The 21,420-nt window shown below is 35.3% G+C and overlaps 2 protein-coding genes across 8 annotated transcripts; both read left to right on the top strand.

Annotated features, from left to right (window-relative positions):
* Positions 1–3,175: 3,175 nt before the first annotated feature.
* tbx6 (T-box transcription factor 6) lies at positions 3,176–10,019 on the top strand. 4 transcript variants are annotated; one of them, XM_044102977.1, is made up of 8 exons: positions 3,176–3,724; positions 5,271–5,457; positions 6,342–6,609; positions 7,282–7,425; positions 8,074–8,144; positions 8,227–8,285; positions 8,378–8,633; positions 9,063–10,019. In XM_044102977.1, the coding sequence occupies exons 1-8, from the start codon at positions 3,643–3,645 to the stop codon at positions 9,772–9,774; spliced, it is 1,779 nt and encodes a 592-aa protein (XP_043958912.1). In that variant the 5' UTR covers positions 3,176–3,642; the 3' UTR covers positions 9,775–10,019. The 4 variants fall into 4 exon arrangements, with proteins under 4 accessions (XP_043958912.1, XP_043958913.1, XP_043958914.1 ...); XM_044102978.1 differs by lacking the exon at positions 3,176–3,724 and adding an exon at positions 4,447–4,703; XM_044102979.1 differs by lacking the exon at positions 3,176–3,724 and adding an exon at positions 4,725–5,116.
* Positions 10,020–12,984: 2,965 nt separating this feature from the next.
* Positions 12,985–20,477, top strand: prodh2 (proline dehydrogenase 2). 4 transcript variants are annotated; one of them, XM_044102929.1, is made up of 11 exons: positions 12,985–13,095; positions 13,690–14,076; positions 14,852–15,042; positions 16,471–16,597; positions 16,914–16,985; positions 17,089–17,169; positions 17,484–17,627; positions 17,719–17,885; positions 18,838–18,948; positions 19,914–20,002; positions 20,080–20,477. In XM_044102929.1, the coding sequence occupies exons 2-11, from the start codon at positions 13,849–13,851 to the stop codon at positions 20,259–20,261; spliced, it is 1,392 nt and encodes a 463-aa protein (XP_043958864.1). In that variant the 5' UTR covers positions 12,985–13,095; positions 13,690–13,848; the 3' UTR covers positions 20,262–20,477. The 4 variants fall into 4 exon arrangements, with proteins under 4 accessions (XP_043958864.1, XP_043958863.1, XP_043958865.1 ...); XM_044102928.1 differs by having other exon boundaries at positions 13,009–13,095; positions 13,828–14,076; XM_044102930.1 differs by lacking the exon at positions 12,985–13,095 and having other exon boundaries at positions 13,936–14,071.
* The last annotated feature ends 943 nt before the right edge of the window (positions 20,478–21,420 follow it).

The raw sequence follows: 21,420 nt of genomic DNA, 5'->3' as shown, positions 1-21,420 counted from the left end.
GTGAGGCCTGTTAGTTTGCTTTCCCTGCTAACCAGGAAACAGCATTCTGTTTTAACGTGAACTCCTGGAAAACCTGCTGCAGTTAGGGCTGGCAAATATTAGGAGAGGAGTATGGACACTGAAAAGAGAAGAACAAACAAAAACAAGAAAAAAAGATTAAAATTGGCTATTGGGTGTTAAAAAAATGGGAGATTTTACTTTTAAAACATGTTGAAAAAAAATCTGACTTTTTTTCTCAGAACTCAAATTATTTGATTTCAGAAGATTAAAAGGGAGATTAAAGTGAAACTTCTGAGAGAAAAGTATGAATTATATGATAAAAGTGCAAAATCTGAGAAAAAAGTTTGAATTTGAGAAAAAAAAAGTCAGAATTCCAATAGTGAAAATTATAAATTACAAAAAAAAATCAGAATTCCGATAGAAAAAATGACAAATTATAAAAAAAGCCAGAATTCCAATAGAGAAAATGACAAATCTAAAAAAAAGTCAGAATTCAGATAGAGAAAATTACAAAAGAAATTCAGAACTCCAATAGAGAAAATGACAAATTCAAAAAAAAAGTCAGAATTCAGATAGAGAAAATTACAAATTACAAAGAAAAATATTCAGAATTCCAATAGAGAAAATGACAAATTCTAAAAAAAGTTTAACTTTCTGAGAGAGAAAATTGCAAGGTCTAAAAAAAAATAAAAAATATGAACTCATTCTGAGAAAAATAAAAACAAAAGTTCTGAGACAAAAGTCAGAATTATGAGAGAAAACATTTACATTTTTTTCCATTGGCCCAAATCCTCTTCCTTTCAATATGGTTTAGATGTAAAAACAAACTTTTTTTTTTACATTACATCAAATTTCTGATTTTAATATTGTTTTTGCTTGTTTCCTTATTTTTCTAAAGAAATTACAAGAATTTTAATTTTTAAGAGGAAGTCATATTATTAACAGAAAAATGACAATTAAACCAGGAAAAACCCTTAAAGATGCCAAAAAAAAGTTGCTGAAACAGTTGAAACATAATTATCGCCCCACACAGTGACAGACAGGAAGCTGCTTTTACAGCTCAATCTGGATGAAAATCAGGATTAGGCTTTGAGATTTTGGTGAGTTTTCTTCTTCGGTTATAAAATTCTGAGATGAAATTAAAATTAAAATAAAAAATTCAACATTAGTTTAAAAAATTGCATTAGCAGCACAGGATGACACTGAGCATAGATGCTGAACAGCCAGGACAGGTTTGACTTAAAAAAACTAAATAATTCAGAAACTGGTAGTTGTAAATACTGTCTAGATCTCCAAATCTCAGAGATGCACCTGAACTCAGACGCATATAAAAACCTGCAGACACTCGTGTTTATCTGGAGACCAAACTGCAGCTGTGAGCCAAACTGCATCCAGAGCCGGACCCCCTGCAGGGAGTTTAACAGGGAGGAAGAAACGTGTCATCAAGCAGCTGCAGGGGGCGGGACGCCATTACTGCAACCAGACTAACCTGCACGGAGAAATGCTTCACATAATCTGGATAATCTGGAATAAAACACAGCAGCTGCTTCATGTGCAACACAGAACTACAAAACAAACAGAAAAACTGTAAATTAGTCAGAAGTTTGTGTGATTTAGTGTTTATTGAAGATCCTCAAACAAGTTCAAGTATCTGCATAAACAGATTTCTTCTGTTTCATTTGAACCAATCTGACATTTTGTTTAATTAAAATCTACATTGCAAAAGACAAAATCTTACTGTTGCAAGTAGCTGTGGATTAAGATATAGGAGCTTATTTTCAGTCACTAATTCCTTAATATTGAAGGAAAAAGTACTAGTTCTATTGGCAGATTATTTTATTTATAATGTGGGAAAAATGTCTTATTATATGAGGAATAATTTGCCAGTGGAATTAGCATTTTTAAAAATCGGTATTAATAAATTACTGCCTTAAAATAAACTCCCATTTCTTGCTCAAAAGTTATTTATAAATTAGTTTTGTCTTAATTTCAATGTACTAAGACATTGAAGATATTTGCACTAGCAAAAAAAAGTATCTGTCCAAGAAATTACTCAAGTAAGAGTAAAAACAGTATTTGGTAAAAACTCTACTCAAGTACTGAGTAAATGATAAAATTACCAATCATTTAATATTTAAAAATTACGTCTCCAGACAGACCAAAATATTAAATTTAGTGAAAATTTTTACATTTATATGATGAAAATAACAATAATTCATATAAGTAACAAAAAGAAACAAAAGAAAATGTTCATAATTAAATCCCTCAAGTAAAAGTAAAAAGTACAGTATAAGTACTCCTAAAAGTATTTTTCTTTAAAGTTTCTCAAGTAAATTTAAATTAGAAAATGTAACTAGTTATTACTGAATTCTGGATATTATGCACTAAAATTACAGTTCAAAACAAGTTCTGGTTGTTAGCAAGCCTGCAGAAGTAATAAATAACTTTAATTTAACGTCCTTTATGGCCGAAAAATCTGAAAAACAAAATCAAACACAAAGTAGAAAAACAAAACATCGGAATCAATCAGTCTTTGACGGGATGCCGACAGAACGCAATCAATCAAAATTACTCCAAAAGCTTATTGATGATTCACCATGGAGGTCAAAAAACTGCTCCAGTTGAGGTCAGAGGTCATGATTTAACAATAACAATCACCTGATTTGGGGCTACTTTGCTTCCTTCAACTGAGCAACTTGTTTTCATTGATTCAATCTTTAATTTTCCTCTGTTGCTTGGACTCTGCAGCAGGACTATAAACCAGAGGACTAAAGGAAGCCTTAAAGTGGCCTAGTCAAATCTGGACTGATATCTATCTTGGATATTGTAGATGTTTTAGCTTCTGAATTCAAGCATTTCTCCAAAGGAAACTGGGCCAATCTTAAATTAACAGATATATTGTCCCAAACTCAGATTTAAAGTAAGTTCTCTAAAAATCCTTTTAAAACTGAAGACATTACCCTACTACACTGCAAAAACAGAAAATCTTACCAAGTATGTTTGATTTGTTTCTAGTGCAAATATGTTAGTACATTTGAAATATTACAAAACTAACTAAAAAGTAACTTTTCAGCAAGTTATAGTAGCTAAGCCTATAATTCCTTAATATTGATGAAAAAGTACAAATAAATTAAATAAATAATAATATTTAATCAATATTCACAAATTAGTTACATAAAACAAGCTCCTGTATATTGCTGAAAAGTTACTTGTAAGTTCGTTTTGTCTCATTTCAAGTGTACTAAGATATTAGTTGGTAATATTTTTTGCCACACCTGTCACTTTTGTTGGAGTAATAAACACTTAAGAAAACTCAGATTTTTCCAGTCAAATCCATAACGACCATTAATGTTTATGTTTGCCGAGCAGAGGCAGAAGTAAAGTTTAGAGGACAGGGAGGAGAAAGGAGGAGCGAAGTGAAAATAGGACCATTTGGCCGAAGGTGTGAAGTCCGACACACCTATTTAACCGAACCGGCCGGGACTGAGGGCTCTTACAGCAAAGACCGGCGACAGAAACACAGACTGACGACGAGCAAGAAGCAAAACTAACAACTTAGAAATTTATTTTAGAGGAAAAAAGGAAAAGCCAGGGGAAGAAGTGAGTTTATTTGCAGTAAATGAGGAGGACAGGTGAGAAAAAATGACGAGGAGAATGCTGAATGTGGAGATGTTCCCGGGTCTGACTGTGGGACCTCAACGGATGGGAGACTGTTTCTACAGAGGTGAGAGGGCCTGAACGCATGTAAAAGCTGTTCACACTGCCAAAACACAAAATATTACCAAGAATTTATGTCTGGTTTTTAATGCAAACATTTTATTTCACTTAAAATAAGACAAAACTAACTTACAAGCTTGTTTTAAGTAAATAATTCTTTAATATTGATGAGTAACTGCTAGTTCTGCTCGCAGATTATTTCATTTATAACAAAACATTTTTTCTCTACATTATAAGTGAAATAATCTTCCAGTGGGAATAGAACCTTTTCAACAATATTAAGGAATTATCCACTTAAAATAAGATATTATATTTCACTGAAATGTTACGTGTAAGTTTGTTACTTGCACTGGAAAATAGGCAAAAAAATATCTCGTAAGATTTTGCAGTGTAAAAACGGAAACATGTACGACCTCACTACTGCAAAAAACAAAATCTTACCAAGTATTTTTGGTTTGTTTTTATTGGAAATATCTCAGTTCGCTTGAAATGAGACAAAATTAACTTGCAAGTAACTTTTTAGCAAGGTATAGGAGCTTGTTGTAAGTCAGTAATATCTTATGAAAAAGTAATTTTTTTTCTCTCTTTATTGTTTATTTGCATCCTGACAAGTGTAAAAAGTATAAAAAAATACTAAACACTAATATTTATATATATCCATAATGATAATAAAGATTATTTCCCCAGTTTTATTTGAAAATACAATTTATTGAAACAATGAATGACAAATTAGCAAGATAAAACGTCCCGTGTAACATGAAGCCTAAAATTAAATCAACAAACAATGAAGGGAGTTTCTCTGGCAGATTATTTTACTTATAACATGGGAAAAAGTTATTGTTACAAGTGAAGTAATCTGCCAGTGGGTTGCTAAGTAACGGCTGGGGTTGCTAGGTAACGGCGCCAGTGGAACCTGAACTTTTTCCATCAGTGTCAAGGAATTATTGACTTAAAACAAGCTGCTGTATCTTGCTGAAAAGCTTTGTGTGAGTTAGTTCTGTCTTATTTCAAGTGTACTAAGATATATGCACTAGAAACTAGACAAAAAATATGTGATAATATTTTGTGTTTTTGCATATTCTCTATTTTCTCACATCTCAGAACGCAATAATGTTTGTCACACTTTAAATTACAGAAAACTAACTTACAAGTAATTTTCCAGATATAGAACCTTGTTTTAATGCAATAATTCCTTAATATTGATAAAAATTTAAGAATTATTGACTTCCAACAAACTTCTATTTATTGTTTTGAAGTTACTTAAAAGTTAGTTTGTCTTATTTCAGTTGTACTATAACCTGAACTAGAAACTAGGAGAAAAATACTTTGTAAGATATTGCAGCGTTAGCATCTCTTCAAAAGGGGAAAGGTAAAAGAACAGGACATTCATGCCAGTCAGGTAAGTTCTTCTAAATTCAGAAAAATGGCTCCATAAAAGAGAACATATTATCATCCAGAGTAAAAATTCAAGCGTTTAGATTTAGAAGAACCGAGAAGCTGGGTGAAGAGTCGTTTATCTTGTACCCACTCGCTAAAACTGACGTGTTTTGCAGACAGAGAAGCTCCTGCACGTTTACCTCCGTTTCCTCCTGTTTGCGACGTGGCGCCGAGGCTTCTGGGCGCCGGGGAGTCGTCCTCCAAACGCCAAAAAGACGAGGTGAAGATGGAGCTGGAGAACTCGTCGTTATGGAAGCAGTTCAGCTCAGTGGGAACCGAGATGATCATCACCAAGAAGGGCAGGTCGGCCACCTCTGCACACAACTATAAATAACATGGTTAGACACTAAAAACAACTTTATTGAGATTTTATGTTCTCAAACAAACGTCTGAGGCCTTCACAGGTCAGTAAATTACAACATCTGGACTCTGCAAGAGTAACAATGTAAAGAGCCGTTTGTGCTGTCAGCTTAATAAAACCTACCACTTTTTAGGAAATGTGTCTTTTTTTTAAAAAAGAATTTTGATATAGATTTTTAGGTTTTGAAATAAAAAAAAAAGAATGATCTATTAGATGTTATTTGTGTAAACGATGCAAAAAAGCAGGTAGTTTATATATATATATACATATAAATGAATAACACGACGTGATACACTGTAAAATCTTACCAAGTATTTTCAGTCAAGTGCAACTTTACGAATAACAATTGAGCAAGATACTTGTTACCTTAAAAAAGTGTAAATTTTACAAAGTATTTTGGTTTACTTTCTAGTGAAAATATTTTAAATATTTCAAACTAACTCAGAAGTAACTTTTCACCAGACGTAGGAGATTGTTTAAAGTCAATAATTCCTTAACATTGATTAAAAAATTTTACTAGTTCTACTTACAAATTATTTCATTTATAACAAGTAATTTTTCCCATGTTATAAGTGAAATAATCTGTCAGTGAAACTACGGTGGTACATTTTCATCAATACTAAGGAATTAACTTTAAACTCATATTGTGCTGAAAAGTTGCTTCTAATTAATTTTGTCTCAAATTCTACTAAGATATTCGCACTTCAAACTAGACCTTTTTTCCAGTTTCAAAATCCCAATAAAACAGTTTCATCTGCTGCCAGACAAGATCTGCCTGCAGCTCTAAAAGATGCCAAACATTTTCTTTAATTTCTCCATTTTGCAGGCGGATGTTCCCAGGCCTGAGACTAAAACTGTCGGGTTTGAACCCGTCTCTCCGCTACATCCTCCTGCTGGACGTCCTCCCGGCAGATAACTCCCGCTACCGCTTTCAAGGCGGCGGCTGGCAGGCCGTCGGCGCGGCGGAGGCCAGGCTGCCCGACCGGGTCTTCATCCACCCGGACTCGCCCGCCACCGGCGCCCACTGGCAGAGCCGCACCATCTCCTTTCATTACGCCAAGCTCACCAACAACACCCTGGACGCACAGGGACATGTGAGTGCATGCTGCGGTACGGGGTGCAACGTAAGGCAGCGTGTTAGGGCCGTCGTAGACAGTGAAAAAGATAGAGGAGTAATACATTCCTGGCAAGAAACACAGAAATTAATTGAATTAATTAGATCAATCTAAGAAACATTCCAGAAACAAACAAGGAGCTCAAAAAGTCAAAAAATTTGCAAGATAAAATTCTAATTTTGAGATTAATTAGTTTTTTAAATAGTTTCAAAAGTCAAAAAGTTTCAAGTTTTGTTGGTAAGATTCAAAAGTTTAATCTCAAAGAAATGTCCTTGTTTATTTTAGCAAATTTTTAACTTGTACAGCGCAGAGATTTACATTTTTCTGACAAACTCTGATATTAATCTAAAAATGTCTGAGTTTTTCTATAGAAAATTTTAGACTTTTTAAACTCAAAAAATTTCTTATTTTTGCAAGAAATCTTTTGGATTGATCTCAAATTTTCTTTTTAAGCAAATTCTCAACATTTCAAATGCAGAAATGTTCTTGTTTTTTTCTACCAAATTTGAGATTAATCTCAAAATTTTTTAGTTTTTTGGTTGAAATTTACTAAATTTTCTTTGTCTACAATGACCCCAATACGTTGGCGTAGCAACATGCTTCAATAGATTTTGATGTTTTTAGTAAATCTTCTTTTGGTTTTGCTTCAAGATAATCCTGCACTCGCTGCATCGCTACCAGCCCAGAGTCCATGTGGTCGAAGCCAGAGACATGCTACGGTGGTGCGGAGGACAGCACAGCTTCGTTTTCCCCGAGACCCAGTTTATCACAGTCACAGCTTACCAGAACAACAAGGTATGGTTATTTTTTTTTTATTAAACTTGCTATTAGAGTTTCTTGCAAGGCTGAGAACAAATGCATTCCACACTTCTCAGATTTTTTATTGCTAAACGTTTGAAATCCTTCTATTATTTTCTTTGCTCGTCACAGTAGTTGTGTTTTCATTACAAATGCACCCAAAACTTTGTCGCTATTGCGCTAATGTAGAAAGAAGACAATTTTGCAATTTTGACGTTTCCAACAAATAACAAACTAAATTAAAATCACAGGTGAGTTAGTTTGTACACAAGAGGGGTCATTAAAATAAAAGCAGCGCCACAAACCTGCTACCACTTCCTGTCATCTTCTTCTTCTTGGTTTGCACCAGTGGCAACATCCAGTTGTTGATCATGTGACTCTGGTAATGCAAAAAAAATAAATAAATAAAATAGTTTCCATTCAGTTTAGCAAAATAAACCAATTTCGATATGGCCAAAACAAATCCCCTCATCTTAGCAGCCAAAACCTATCTAGACACAATTTATTATAACTTGGTGCGTCTCCATTAAGCAGATTTATTTTTTAAATGTCTAATTGTGTGATTATATTGTCAATGTAAAAGCAGATACTGATGCATTTTCTTGGCCAGCCACAGAAATCCATAACTTTGTTGTTTGTTTTCAGATCACAGAGCTGAAGATCAACTCCAACCCTTTTGCTAAAGGCTTTCGAGAGGATGGCATGAACAGCAAAAAGTAACCGATCACTAAATTCCTTTAAAAATTAAAAACTTGATCATAAATGATCTAAACTTCACTTTTTTTCCTTCTTCTGCAGGCAAAGAGACGCAAGACAGAAACGCAAGATGGTCGCTCTAACAGAGACTCTGGATATTGGTGAGAGAGATGACAGAAACTATCATTTCAATTCAGTTTTTGGTGTGAAATAAACATGGATAATTGTATTTTTACTCCCGTTTTCCATGAAGTGAACTGTAATCCCTGTGAAGCCGCTGAAGCCACTGAACCCTCGCCCTCCAGCTCGGACCTGCAGGCTCTGGCGCTCGCCTCTCTCCCTCCACTGCCCGACTCTTCCTGCGGGTTCAGACCCGAGGAAGCGTCCTATCCCGTCCCAGAGCCCACATTGGACCTCACCCAGACCTTCATGACCTCCCAGATGTCAGATATCAGCGTCACGATGCAGGAAACGCAGGAAAACGAAGCGGCACACAATATGATTCAAAGGTGAGGAAATATGCTGATTATCTTTGGGACAATATTTGTAGAATCATGCAGATTTGTTAAAAATAAGAGGCCTTTTTTTATAGTGGTTCTAAAGGAGTAAATTTTTACCAAAAAAATAATAATAATCTGAAATTTTCTAGAAAAAAAAAAAAGAAAATTTCTGAGTTGACTTGCTAGACAAAACCCAAACCTTTTGTAGAAAAAAAAACTTGGAAATTGCTGAGATTCAAAAATCCAATTTTGATAGAAAAAAGGTCAAATTTTGAGGTTAAACATAGCTATGTCTGAATTTTAAAAGACGAAAGTTCTGTTGAGACTCAGAAAATTTCTAGTTTTTTGGCAGAAATTTACTCCATTTTTGTATGGCCCTGAAACGCCGTCATAGAAAGATGTAAACAGTGCATAAATTGTTTATTTTCTCCTTCACAGCTCAGAAGTTATGGCTGAAGCGAACTTTGACCCTAGCTTCCCTGCTCCTCCATCCCATCCTCAGCCATCCTTCCCTCCTGTGGATTACCCTTCCAGCTCCTTAAGTTTCCCCACACCTCCACGTTCAGACACCTCTTCCTCCCCCGCTAATAGTGCCTTCATCCCAGAAACAATCAGCCCTCACACTTCAGCTGATTTCACCTGTCCGTCAAATTCTCCTCCCTCTCAGGCGCAGCAGGGGGAACCGGATGCTAATGCAAGTAATGGACGTTTAGCTCACACTTCGGCGGCTTTTACTTATCCAAATATCCTCCCTATGAATGCAGAACCTGAATATTCTTTAGCTACTTTTCCTCCCAATGGTTCCTGCAACACTTTTGCGTTGCCGTCACTTCCCCAACAAATTCAAACTCTCTCATTTCCAAACGTCACTCCAAGCGCTGCTTTGAATTTCCCCAACTTGACCCATCAAGCTCAGTTCGCGACTTCCCCCTATCACCCGGAGGTGGTACTGCACCGACAGGCTTTTATTCCTCAGCCGACCTCCACGCCTGCGCCTGCTCTGTACCCCGCCTTCCCATCATACCCTCTCCGCCTGCATCAGGACCCCCACTCCGCTCTCTCTGCACCCTTCAGTCATCTTTATAGACAGCACCAGCAGAGCCACCCTCGCTCCCAGGGGTCCTACATCAGCACAAGAGCAGTGTTTTAGAATAGTGTTTGTTTTCAAGGCGCTTTCAGGGAATTTAGCAATTTGTAGACTAGAAGCAGTTGTGAACTTTGTATGAGAGCCGAACTGTTCAGCTGATTGATATTGGTGGATATAATGATGATTTGCATATACTTTGAATACAGCTTGGTATGATGGTGTATTAGAGCCAGTGTAGACAGAAAAAAAGAGTAAATTTCAGAAGTTTTCTAGAAAAAACAAGAAAATTTCTGAGTTTGAAAAGTCAAACATTTGCAAGAAACAATTCAGAAATGTTGAGGTTAACCTCAGAAGTTTTTTTAGGAAAAAACTAGTACATTTCTGAGTTTCAAAAGTAAAAATAATCCAGACTTTTTCTAGAAAATATCTCCTACTATTATAATTTTTTTCTCTCAATTTTTATTTTTTTTACTTTTTAAACTTGGAAATATCCTTGTTTCTATAGAAATTGAGGTAAGTCTCAAATTTTATATTTTTTCAGTAGAAATTTACTCTTCCTTTGTTTTCTATGTACAGTGAACCTAATACGCCATCATAACTTGGCAACATGGCTTAAAAATAAAATCCCAGACTTATTCCATACAGGATACGATTTTAACTGATTATTTTCTTCTTGCTTCCTTTTCTAAAAAAAAAAAAAAAAAAAAAAAAGAAATACAAACAGAAAATATTTTCAAAAAGTGGATTTTATTTCCATTTTTCTCTTTTGTGATTTGTACAATGGAGATTTAGAGCAAGGCTGCAAGAATTGTGTTTACCATAATTATGATATATAGTTATAATATTAGAAGAGATGCATTTTTACTAACAGAACATATTAAAATCAAGAAAAAAAGTCATTGAGTTAGCAAGATTTTATGAAACTAAATCAGACCATGCTTACATCTGATAATGTTTTATTTATTATGGCTTCTTGAATTTCAAGTAAATGGTAGCAAATAGGCATTCCCATAAACAGTAAAGGCATCATTTTAGAAGGTATGTTCAAACACTGGTTTTACTGAGAACAAAGTTTTTAGTGTATTTGAGTGTTGCTGAAGTCAGATTTAGATGAATTTCTCTATGAAATAAACAGCTTTTCAGCGATGAAAGATTTTCAAGCAAATTTTTGGCAAAATTAGACAATTTGAACAGGTTATTCTGACCAAAACTCGATTTAAATTTAATTCTGATTTTAAAACATTCTAATTCAATATAAAATATGTTGCCCCTGCTATCTGTTTCTTTTATCTTCGCTCAACAAGTTATTTCAATATTTTAAGTTGTTAAGCTAAAACTTCATATGTTGTATTTTTCTTCCTTGTTTTAAAATAAATATTTTATTTAAATTGTTTTGCTTTTATTGTGTTTTCTGATTACTTAAACTGTGCATAAGTAATTTTGTGGTATTTTTCTGTAAGTCTAAATTAACTGTGCAAGAAAAAAAGGTATATTTTTAGGTCAAAATGTTAGTAATAACACAAAACCTGGAAGCCGGGTGGGAAAACTTCACATAGAGGCCACCTGGCTGCACATTAATGCGTCTCGTTGAACAACAACCAGTCCTGCAGCTCCCCTCTGCAAACCTCTGAGGTGAAGAACAAACAGACAAAGAGAAGCAGAAACAAACCAGAAAGGTCCGGCTACGCTGCACATGATGTGTCCAACAGTCCCTCAATGATCTCATCTCTTCTATCTTTGCTTAAGTTTCAAAAGAGTATGAAACATTTTTAGAAGTAACCATATTTTACCTCAAACACATCTGCGATAAAATGGAAACTTTCTTTATGTTTATTTGTAAGATTATTTCAACTTTTACAGGCAAATTTGTCACGTTTGGGCAAATATTTCTGAGACATAAACTTCTTCAATGAAGTATGGCATAAACAATTTTTACATGTTGCCCACCAAACTGCAAAATGCAAAAAAAAAAAAAAAAGAAAATTGACTGTTTACTACAGTTTTAAAACAGGGGCGATTCTGACATGAATGCTACCCAGGGCGGGCCCCAACACCATGAATCCCTCCCTTCTTCTGTGTCACTTAAATAGGTTTCAAAAAGCTCCACTTTGATGCCTTTTGATGCTAAAAGGTGATGAGGTCTTTTTAAATGTAAAAAATAGAATAAAACTTTTAATGAAACTCAGATAGTTTCAGTTTCTGAGGAATCCAGTTCAAGAATAACCACTGTAAATATTTTATAATTTGGAACAAATGAAAATCTGATTCCTCAAAAATCTGTGAACTAGCCCTTTTGGAATGCAAGTAAGAGAAAATTAATTCAAGGCATAATTGACGTATAATCTTTTCTGTTCTTATAGGAACTTGTACCTCTCCCAGACACAGCCCCACCCTGGGCAACCGCCATGTTTCAAAAAAATGTTACTGATAGTAAAAGTGATTGTAGAAGCCAAAATTCAGTTTTTGTTCATCCAGACTTTAGGATAAGTTCTGTTCATGTTTCTTATTAGAATTTGTTTATTTGGATAAAAATGATAACCAGTTAAATCTCTATTACATAGTAATTTATTATATTTGACTACACTAAAGTCTTGTAAATTTGCATATCTAATTGGAGTTAAGGGTTTTAGGGTGTGGCTTGGCAGAGTCAGTTGGGCAGTTGGAGTGGAGCCACACAGTTTTTTGACCTCACTCTCTTTCTCTTTAGATTTTCTTGTTTCTCCTTATTTTTCAAAGTAACCTTTGTACCGTTTTATATTTCTAAAGTAAACCATTTAACTATATTAAGAGGATCCAGTCTTTTTTTTTGTTTTGTCGTTTTCGTCATCAGGTGGACGGAATGAGAAAGACGGAGAGCGTCAAGCTTATGGCTTCTTCATTTAGGAAACTACAGTGATAAATGTTGTTTGATCGTGTGATGTTTTCCAATATATGCCAGATATATATTTTTGATTATAATTAAATTTCCAATGAAATATTAAGGAAGGAACTATGTTCCAAAAGTAGAGAAAAATGCAATGCCTAACAATGTAAGAAAAAATTATTTTATGATCATTATTTGTTGGTTCAAAATGTAAAAGGATAAAACACATTTAGAAAAGTACAGGAAAATGCAGTGATGCACTAATATTTCACAAATATATTAAATATCTCCTGGCGAGGATTAATATATATGATAAAATGCTTTATACGTATGACCAGCTTAGTGTCAGTAGATTGCAAACCAAGTGAAGATCTATGAGGCAATGCTACGGGTCAGACTGATGTTTACTCAAATGTCCCAACAGTCATTGATTAACCCAAAAGTCCTGCGCTCGGACCCTCAAACTGCAGCTACCTGCTTTAATCACTGAGGTGATCTGGGTGGCATTTCTGGGACGGATGGTGAGACTTTCTCTTTCTTTTCTGCTTCAATTTTCAATTTTCTTGAATTAGATTTGATTCCACTGTAAAAATAGTTTTTTGAGATGATTTTTCTACCCGTTAAATACTTGAGTCAGAGTCACGAGAAACTAGATAAAAATAGTTGGTAAGATTTTGTTTCTTTAGTAGTCCTACCACAAATTACTTATAGATTTAAAAATACTAAACAATGTCTCACAAAATTAGATGAGAGCTAAATAAATAGACACTGTAAAAACAAAAACTCTTACAATTTTTTTGTTTAGTTTCTAGTGCAAATATCTTAGTGCACTTGAAATAAGACACAATTAACTTACAAATAACTTTTCATCAAGATAATGGAGCTTGCTTGAAGTCAATAATTCTTATAACAAGCTCCAATATCTTGCTGTAGAATTACTGATAAGCTAGTTTTCTTATTTCAAGTAAACTAAGATAATTGCTTGAATCTAGAGAATATTTGGTAAGATTTTATGTTTTTGCAGTGTGCTATCTTACCTTTATGCTTCTATGGAGCTTGTAAACGGATACCAGCATTTGTTTTTTAAAATCTCAAAACTTTTGTGTTTTTTGCAGGTGTTTTTCTTCCTCCTATAGGATTTTTACCTGGAAAGGAAAAACAACTGTCTAAAATCGAATAGTCGGCACTTTAACATATATTTACTAAAGACATTAAATATTTCTATAAGCTGGTTTCCTGCTAAACCTGAACAGGCCTCTGCTTCTCCTGGGACGATGCTGTGCTCTAACCTCCGCCCGGCCCTCCATCACCTCTTGTCGCGGAGGCTTGTTGGTACCTCCACCTCCAGGACGGCGGCGGTGAAGAGGCCGGAGATTCTGTCGGTCAGCCTGGCCTTTGAGGATCCAAGCGCTTTCAGGGTGAAGAGTCTGGGCGAACTTCTCCGAGCTCTCTGTGTTTTCCGCCTGTGCTCCTTCCCTGTGCTGGTCAACAACTGTGGTAAGGTGAGATTTAAGCTTTATGAAGTCTTTCCTGTATTTCTTTTCCTTGACACTTAATAAACCCACTTCTTAAGAAAATAAATAAATAAGTAAGTAAATAAATCAATAAAATTATTAGAATAAAGTCAAACGGAACATTATTTTCATGTTATTATGACTTTATTCTTGTACAAATTTGTTTTTGCAATATCATGACTATTCTCATAAGTAAATGTAACAAAATAAAAAGCAAAAGCAAAGAAAAATATCTAGACAAAAACTAAACAAATTTCCTGTCAATGGCAAGAACACAAAGTGTAGCCCAAAAAATTTATTTTTACATACATATAGCTTCATCAAAATCAAAACAGCATCTTTCTTCCATGTTTTTCTAAAACATATTCCAAGGAATTGTCGCTGAGTCTGCAGACAAACTCATAAAAGAAAATATACAGTCATAACCAAACCTTATTGTATTTGTAGCAAATTATTTGCACGCAGTTTTTTTAATTTGAAGAGTGAAAAACGCAGTTGCATCTTTTCACAATTATTTCACTCCTGAATCCCTCCAACTTAAGTGCAAATGTTTCATCCTGATATTTAGTTTTTAGAACAAACTCTACTCTCATTGTTTTTTTTTATTATTTCAAACCATTTCTGTTTACACTTGAAAAGAAATTTATTATAGGTTTAGGATATAGTGAGCGCTACTAAATTATAACATTTTAAAGTAAATGAAAGAAATATTGAATTAGTTGGATAAAAATAACCTGATTCAGTTATAGTAAAATTTTTTTAGCTGATGACAGCAGCACGCACCATCCTGGGGAGGAGAGGGTTCTCTTTGCTGCTGCGCCCCACCGTCTACGCCCAGTTTGTGGCCGGAGAAAACGAGACGGAGATCTCCCAGTCCATGGGAAAGATGAGCTTGCTGGGACTGAGGCCCATGTTGGCGGTTCCGATTGAGGAAGACCTCGGAGAGAGCACTGGGTAGACCTTTAATTCCTGCAGAGTTTTATAGAAATTATTCATACCCTTTAAGCTTTTTCATATTTTGTCACATTACAATCGCACACTTCAATATATTTCACAGATTTATTACATAAACCAAAATAAAGAAGTGCATAATTGTAATATGGAAAGATAAGTCTTTTTTTCTACTTTGAAGCATTTTACCAACACACAGCTTGACATTCCCATTGTCTTAGTTTATCAGTGGAGGAAGAGTGTTGCATTAAGATCAGACTTGGTTTCTTTAGACAAAACACCGTGCATCATTTTCCTTCCACTTTAAAAAAAAAAACACATTTTAGTTTGGTTTGTTGAATCACAAAAAAATCTCAGTAAAACACATTAAAGTTGAAATTGGGGTTGTAAAGTGACCAATTGTGGAAATAAATACTGTTACAATGTACCATACATTTAAAAAGATTGGTTTTAAATCATTCATTATGTAATAAAAATCTTATTTGAGGCTTTGATGAATACAGTATAAATACATCTGTTACATGGTCCTCAACAGCTGAAAATAGTATTTTTAATGTTACACTCACCAATAGCTCACTAAAAAATGTGTTGCCCTTTATATTTTTTACTAATGCCAGCTGGTCAGCTCAATTTTTGTTCCTCTTCTAACCTAAAATAGACACAAAGCATGATTTTTTTAATTAAAAAATATATTTAGTAAAATCCTGTTGTAGTAATTTATGTTTAATCTCTCACTTTGTATTTCTACTCATATTAGAGAATCAGAATTTATCCCTGAGAGAAAACTGTTAATTTGTTGACAAGCTACTCCATACAAAATGTTACGTATTAGGAAATACACACAGCTAATATAATCATATGCAACATAAATACATTCATAACTGTGAACTTACATGTAATTTAGCTATGAAATTAATAAATGAAGTAAAATAAAAACAAGTATGTACATGCAAATATGCAAACCTATAAATTATTTCAGAATAAAGAGAAAATATTAAGACTTGGTATTGACTTAGATTCGCTTTAGTTACTGCATTAATGCCTAACCCCAACCATTACCACTATATTTTTAAATATAAGCTTAACCAAAATTTAATTCACACTAGAAACCTATAAACCTGACCCACAACATAAAAATGGCTTTGGTCCTCATAAGGCCAATGGACTTCGGAGGATGGGTGAAAGTACCAGAGAAGGTCCTTAACAGGCACTAAAAACAAGCACATGCACACACACACACACACACACACACACACACACACACACACACACACACACACACACACACACACACACACGCACGCACACACACGCGCGCACACACACACACACACACGCACGCAGGCATACATGAATAACTCGACAACATTATCTTTAATATTTGGATGTGTGTTGAATGTCATGGTTCTAAGTAAGCTGTATCCCCACTAGAGAAAAGAGATATGACGACAACATGGCGGCCATGTTGGAATGTGTCCGGATGTCCCACAGCAACGCCTGGAGCAAAGACCCGATGATGCAGCTGAAGATCACGGCTCTGCTCAGCCCAGAGCTGTGTGTAAGGATCCTTCCTCCAAACACAAAAAGATTAAATATAAAACATTTATTTTTCCTTAATTTATTTTTTTTTTGGGTTTTTGAGGCTCACCACCAACACACTGACAGCCTTGAATTCCTAAAAGGAAAAAAAAAGATAAGAACACGTTTTAGTGTTTACGTTGTCAACAGCTGCTCTAAGTTGTTTCTGCCGAGTCAACATTAATTGCCCCAGCCTACTTGCCCTCTGTTTGTATCAGTCTGTCTCTCTGTCACGTTGATCTATTACTGAATGTCTTTCACCTTTTTCTACTGAGAATAAACTGTTTGTGTCAAAGGTCAAACTCACAACCTTGATTGGACAACAACCATACGACCTTAGCCTCCTTGTCCGAGCGATGGATGGAGAAGTAAGCCACCAGTCCTCTGAGTAATGCAGATTATACAGTGTATTTTTCTTATTTTATTCACAGTATCACTTGCATTTTAAACAATTTAATCCGTTTCTTTTAGATGATAACGTTTCCTGGGTTGGAGGAAAAAGAGGCGGCTCATTTCTTGTGTGGTCTGCAAAGACTGAACAAAATAGCAGAGGTAACCCTTTCCAGACTTATCTACTTCTAATGGTTGTAATTTCACAATGCAGTTGCAGTCAGAAGTAGTTTTATGGGCAATTTTTACACACATATTGTTGCCATTGCTGTACTATAATATATTTGTTTTCCTGTCAGTCGTTGTGACAACAGTGACTTATTTTAGGATTCACCCACGTCCATAATCCTACCGTTCACAGTTATAAAAACTTACTTTAAATGGCATTCCATATTTAAGATTTATCTTTTGTGATGTTGCTGTGGTCACAAAACGTTACATTGTTAAATGTTGATTTTTTTACTTTTTGTTTTTAGGCGAGTGTTAACAAAGTTAGAGTGCTGGTTGATGCAGAGTACACCTACATGAACCCTGCTCTCACTCTGGTCACCATGGCGCTGATGAAGAAGTTTAACAAAGATGGCGGCTGGATCTGGAACACCTATCAGTGTTATCTAAAGGCAGTTGTCAAAATCAACACTTCAATAACTTCTACAAACATCTGAGCGTTTTTACTGATGGTATGTGACAAGCGTCTCATCTGTCAAGCAGGACTCCAGGGCTCTGCTGTTGGAGGGTCTCCATCTGTCGCAGGCTGAAGGTTTCTGCTTTGGCGTCAAACTGGTACGAGGTGCATACATGGACAAGGAGCGAAAGCTGGCAGAGAAGGAGTGCCGGGTGGATCCCATTCACCCGAGCTGGGAAGAGACCAACAAGAGGTTGGATGCACAGCAAATAACAGCTAAATCTAAAGATGCACTCAAATTATGATCGCTATGATCAAAATGTCAACCCAGAAGGACAGCCTGGAAGAAACATTTGTCTCCTGCATTAATGAGCTGTAAAGCATTTAACCAGTAGATTGAACCCAACTGGCTTTAATGCACAAAATAATGAGTTCAGATGACTAAATCCAAATCTACATTTCCATCATAGTTTTTAATAATACAATGAATCTTTTTTTGGAACATGACTTTAAATTATTCAGGGAAAACTCACAAAAAGACCAAAATATTTAAAATAAAATGGGAAGCTAACATACTTAACCCCAGGTGTGCAATGGAGCAAAAATGAGGACATAACGTTTGTTTAAATAAAATAAAAACTGAAATTGAAAAATAATTTTGAAACTTAAAAAAATGGTTTTAAATTAAAAAAGAAAACTGAAAGAGATTTGAAAACTTTTTTTTGGTTCAGATTTTTTTTTCAGTTTCAAAACTCTCAGGACTCTTGGTTTTTGTAATTAACACGACAAAAACTATTTTTTTCCAGTTGTATGCCTTTTATTGGTTCAAACATTTTTGTTCTTTTGAACAAACTTTATGTTCTCAGTTTAACTCCAAGCAATCTTTATAACCCAAAGAGCCATTCTTGTCCAAAGCCTCTTATTAATACTCGTTTTACTATTTTGTCTTAATGCGCATTAAGTTAGTGTTTAAGTGACCAACGTATGCATTTGGGGATTTTAGCTATTCGTGGTCGGCTGTGAGTGAAAACCAACATATGCTGATAGCGTTCAGCTATTGCAAAATCTAAAACTTGTCTCAGCTGAACTTGCTATGACAAAAGAGTGATCTATATATTCATTTAATTTTTATTTAGAAGTCTTTGTTAATTAAAAGGAGTGTGAGAAATAAAACCCTAAAATTTTACGAGTTCTTGTGACAACAGCTATAACGGCTGCCTGGACGTGATGATGGATGCCATAGCACAGAAACCGGACCGCTACAGGATCATCGTGGCCACTCACAATGAGGAGTCTGTGAGACGAGCTGCTAAAAGGTAAGGATATAAAAAATTACTTCATAGGGTTATTTAAAGAAAAAATAATTAAGGATTTAAAGAAAATGTTTGAAAGGGAGAATGAAGGGTCATTACAATTAGCACACAGAAGTCACTCTTGTGTTTAGAAAACAAAATGTATCAATTTTTGAAAGCTAACTGAGTTTAAAATAGCTGAAACACACAGGAGGTTTAAAGATCTTAGAGTCAAATAATGAATTTTCAAGGAACATATCGATATTTAAGCTCAATCGAACATCGTGATGAAGGCTAGATATATTAAAGGGGATCTAATGTGAAAATTACATTTTCTTTTAGGTCTCAAGTTATAAAAAAAAACTTTTTACGTGGCTGAAATTAGCCGTTTCAAAAAGTCACAATCGACTACCATTTTCCGGTCACCTAGCAACCCAAGCTGAGGTCCAGTATGTTTGGTCAGCTGGTTTCACTGCTGTATGCGCTGTACAATGGCTTCTAGAAAAGATATTTCTAGAAGCCATTCTAGAAATGTCTGGATGTTGACTTACCATCCAGAAACCACTTCCTGTATTCTTGTTGACTGTACAGGATGCTCCGCTTCTGCTTTTCAAAGATGCATAGTTGCATAATTGTGCATCTGTCTGCAGTATGTGAGAGTGTAAAGTGTTGATTTGTGGGGCGAATCCAGCTCAAGCTCTTTCTGGAAGGAGGTCAAAATGGGCAGAACTGAGCAGACTAAAATCTAATCTAATAATAATTCTGTGCAAAAGAATAATAGGAACACGTTTTCTATAGACCATAGACCTACCTTAACCTGTTCATGGAAGCATAACACTTAATCAGATCTTTAAACATTCAAAGGTTCAAATATGCTAGAATAACTCCCAGGCTGTAGCAGAGTATCCTGATCTTTTCTCATGACTGCACAGGACAGGAATATTTAAAGTTTCAGTGTTTAAAATGAACATTGGGTATTTTAACTTCAGGATGGAGGAGTTGGGGATAGAAAAAGATGGAGGCTCTGTGTGTTTCGGCCAGCTGCTGGGGATGTGTGATCACGTCTCCCTGACACTGGGTGAGATGAACTCATACTTCCTTCATGTTGTACAGAAGAGCATCACTGACTCTGACTAATGTTTTTCTTTTGGCCAGCAAAGGAAGGTTATCCTGTCTACAAGTCGGTGCCATACGGCTCAGTGGAAGACACGCTCCCCTATCTGGTGCGCCGGGCGCAGGAGAACCGCACCGTACTGCAGGGCATTCGCAAAGAAAGAGACCTGCTGAGGCAGGAGCTCAGACACAGACTGAGGCGGAGCATGAGGGGTGGCAGCTAATGACCGATAACCAACACAGAAAGGAAAACATGACAAATCAGGAGGAGTAAACTGGTGTAAACTCTACTGCTACTGAGCCATTCAAACAAGAAAAACAACCATAATTTAAAACTCGTCTATTCAGAGCCTTCCAGCTTATTTCGCTTAATGTGTGTACGTTTGTGCTTTGCTTAGTGTTTTTTCTTTTTATTATTAAAATGCATTTTATTGTCCCCATCACTTTGAAACTGTTAACATATGTATAGGCAATATGAGCTTCAGAAAATCTAATTTTTAAATGCTAAATGCACCAGATATGCTAGTGCATTTAGCATTTAGCACCAGATGCAAATATGCATCTGGAAAAATGGTGAGAAAGATGCATCATTTTTCTCCACTTTGCAACTGGAGAAAGATTACCACGTTTTATTTTTTACTGGTTTTATTACAACAAAATTAGATTAGAAAACTTTATTTGCATAGACAGTCAAAGTTTGAATAGGTATATATTTTATTGGGATTTTAAGTTAAAGAGAAAACCAATCAAATTTCTTATAAAGGAAATCAGGAAATACAATTATATAAGAATATACTGATAAATGAGATTTTGTATAAAAAATACAGGCAAAAAACGGCTTGAGGTTCGAGAGGAGAAACATTTTTTAGCAAGACAAAACCCAAAAGATACAACCAGAGCCAGTAGTTTAGATCAAAGCATTTTAATCTGGTCTAGTCAAAGTCCAGACCCAAATCAAACCAAGAATCTAAGGCCCAACTTGAACAGTAATGTTCATAGATAGTTGCATTCAGCAGCAAAACAAGAAAACATGTAGGAGAGGATTTTTTTTTTTCCGCCATAATGTGAACTGTGTCTAATCTTTTCATGACAGTCTGAACAACACAAGTCGGATTTTTTTTTTTAAGCCACCCAGACCACTTAGATATCCGATATATATCCGATCTTTTCAAATGTGAGGAGAATCTGAACGGCCAGGTCACGTTCTTTCAACCTGAACGTCATCGATACTCGACAAGCGTCACTATTCTGCGCCCTGATGCACAAGCGGGAAGAAAAACAGCAACCATGGCGGACTATAGTGCGGATTAAATTGTTAATGTGCTGCTCCGGTCGGACAACTTCAAAATCGTTAACTATTCTCCACCGTAAGCATCTCTATTA

This window comes from Gambusia affinis, linkage group LG20, assembly GCF_019740435.1.
Source record: "Gambusia affinis linkage group LG20, SWU_Gaff_1.0, whole genome shotgun sequence".
NCBI classification, from domain to species: domain Eukaryota; kingdom Metazoa; phylum Chordata; class Actinopteri; order Cyprinodontiformes; family Poeciliidae; genus Gambusia; species Gambusia affinis.
Note: the sequence above shows the minus strand (reverse complement) of the source record. Positions and strands in the feature narration are given on the sequence as shown.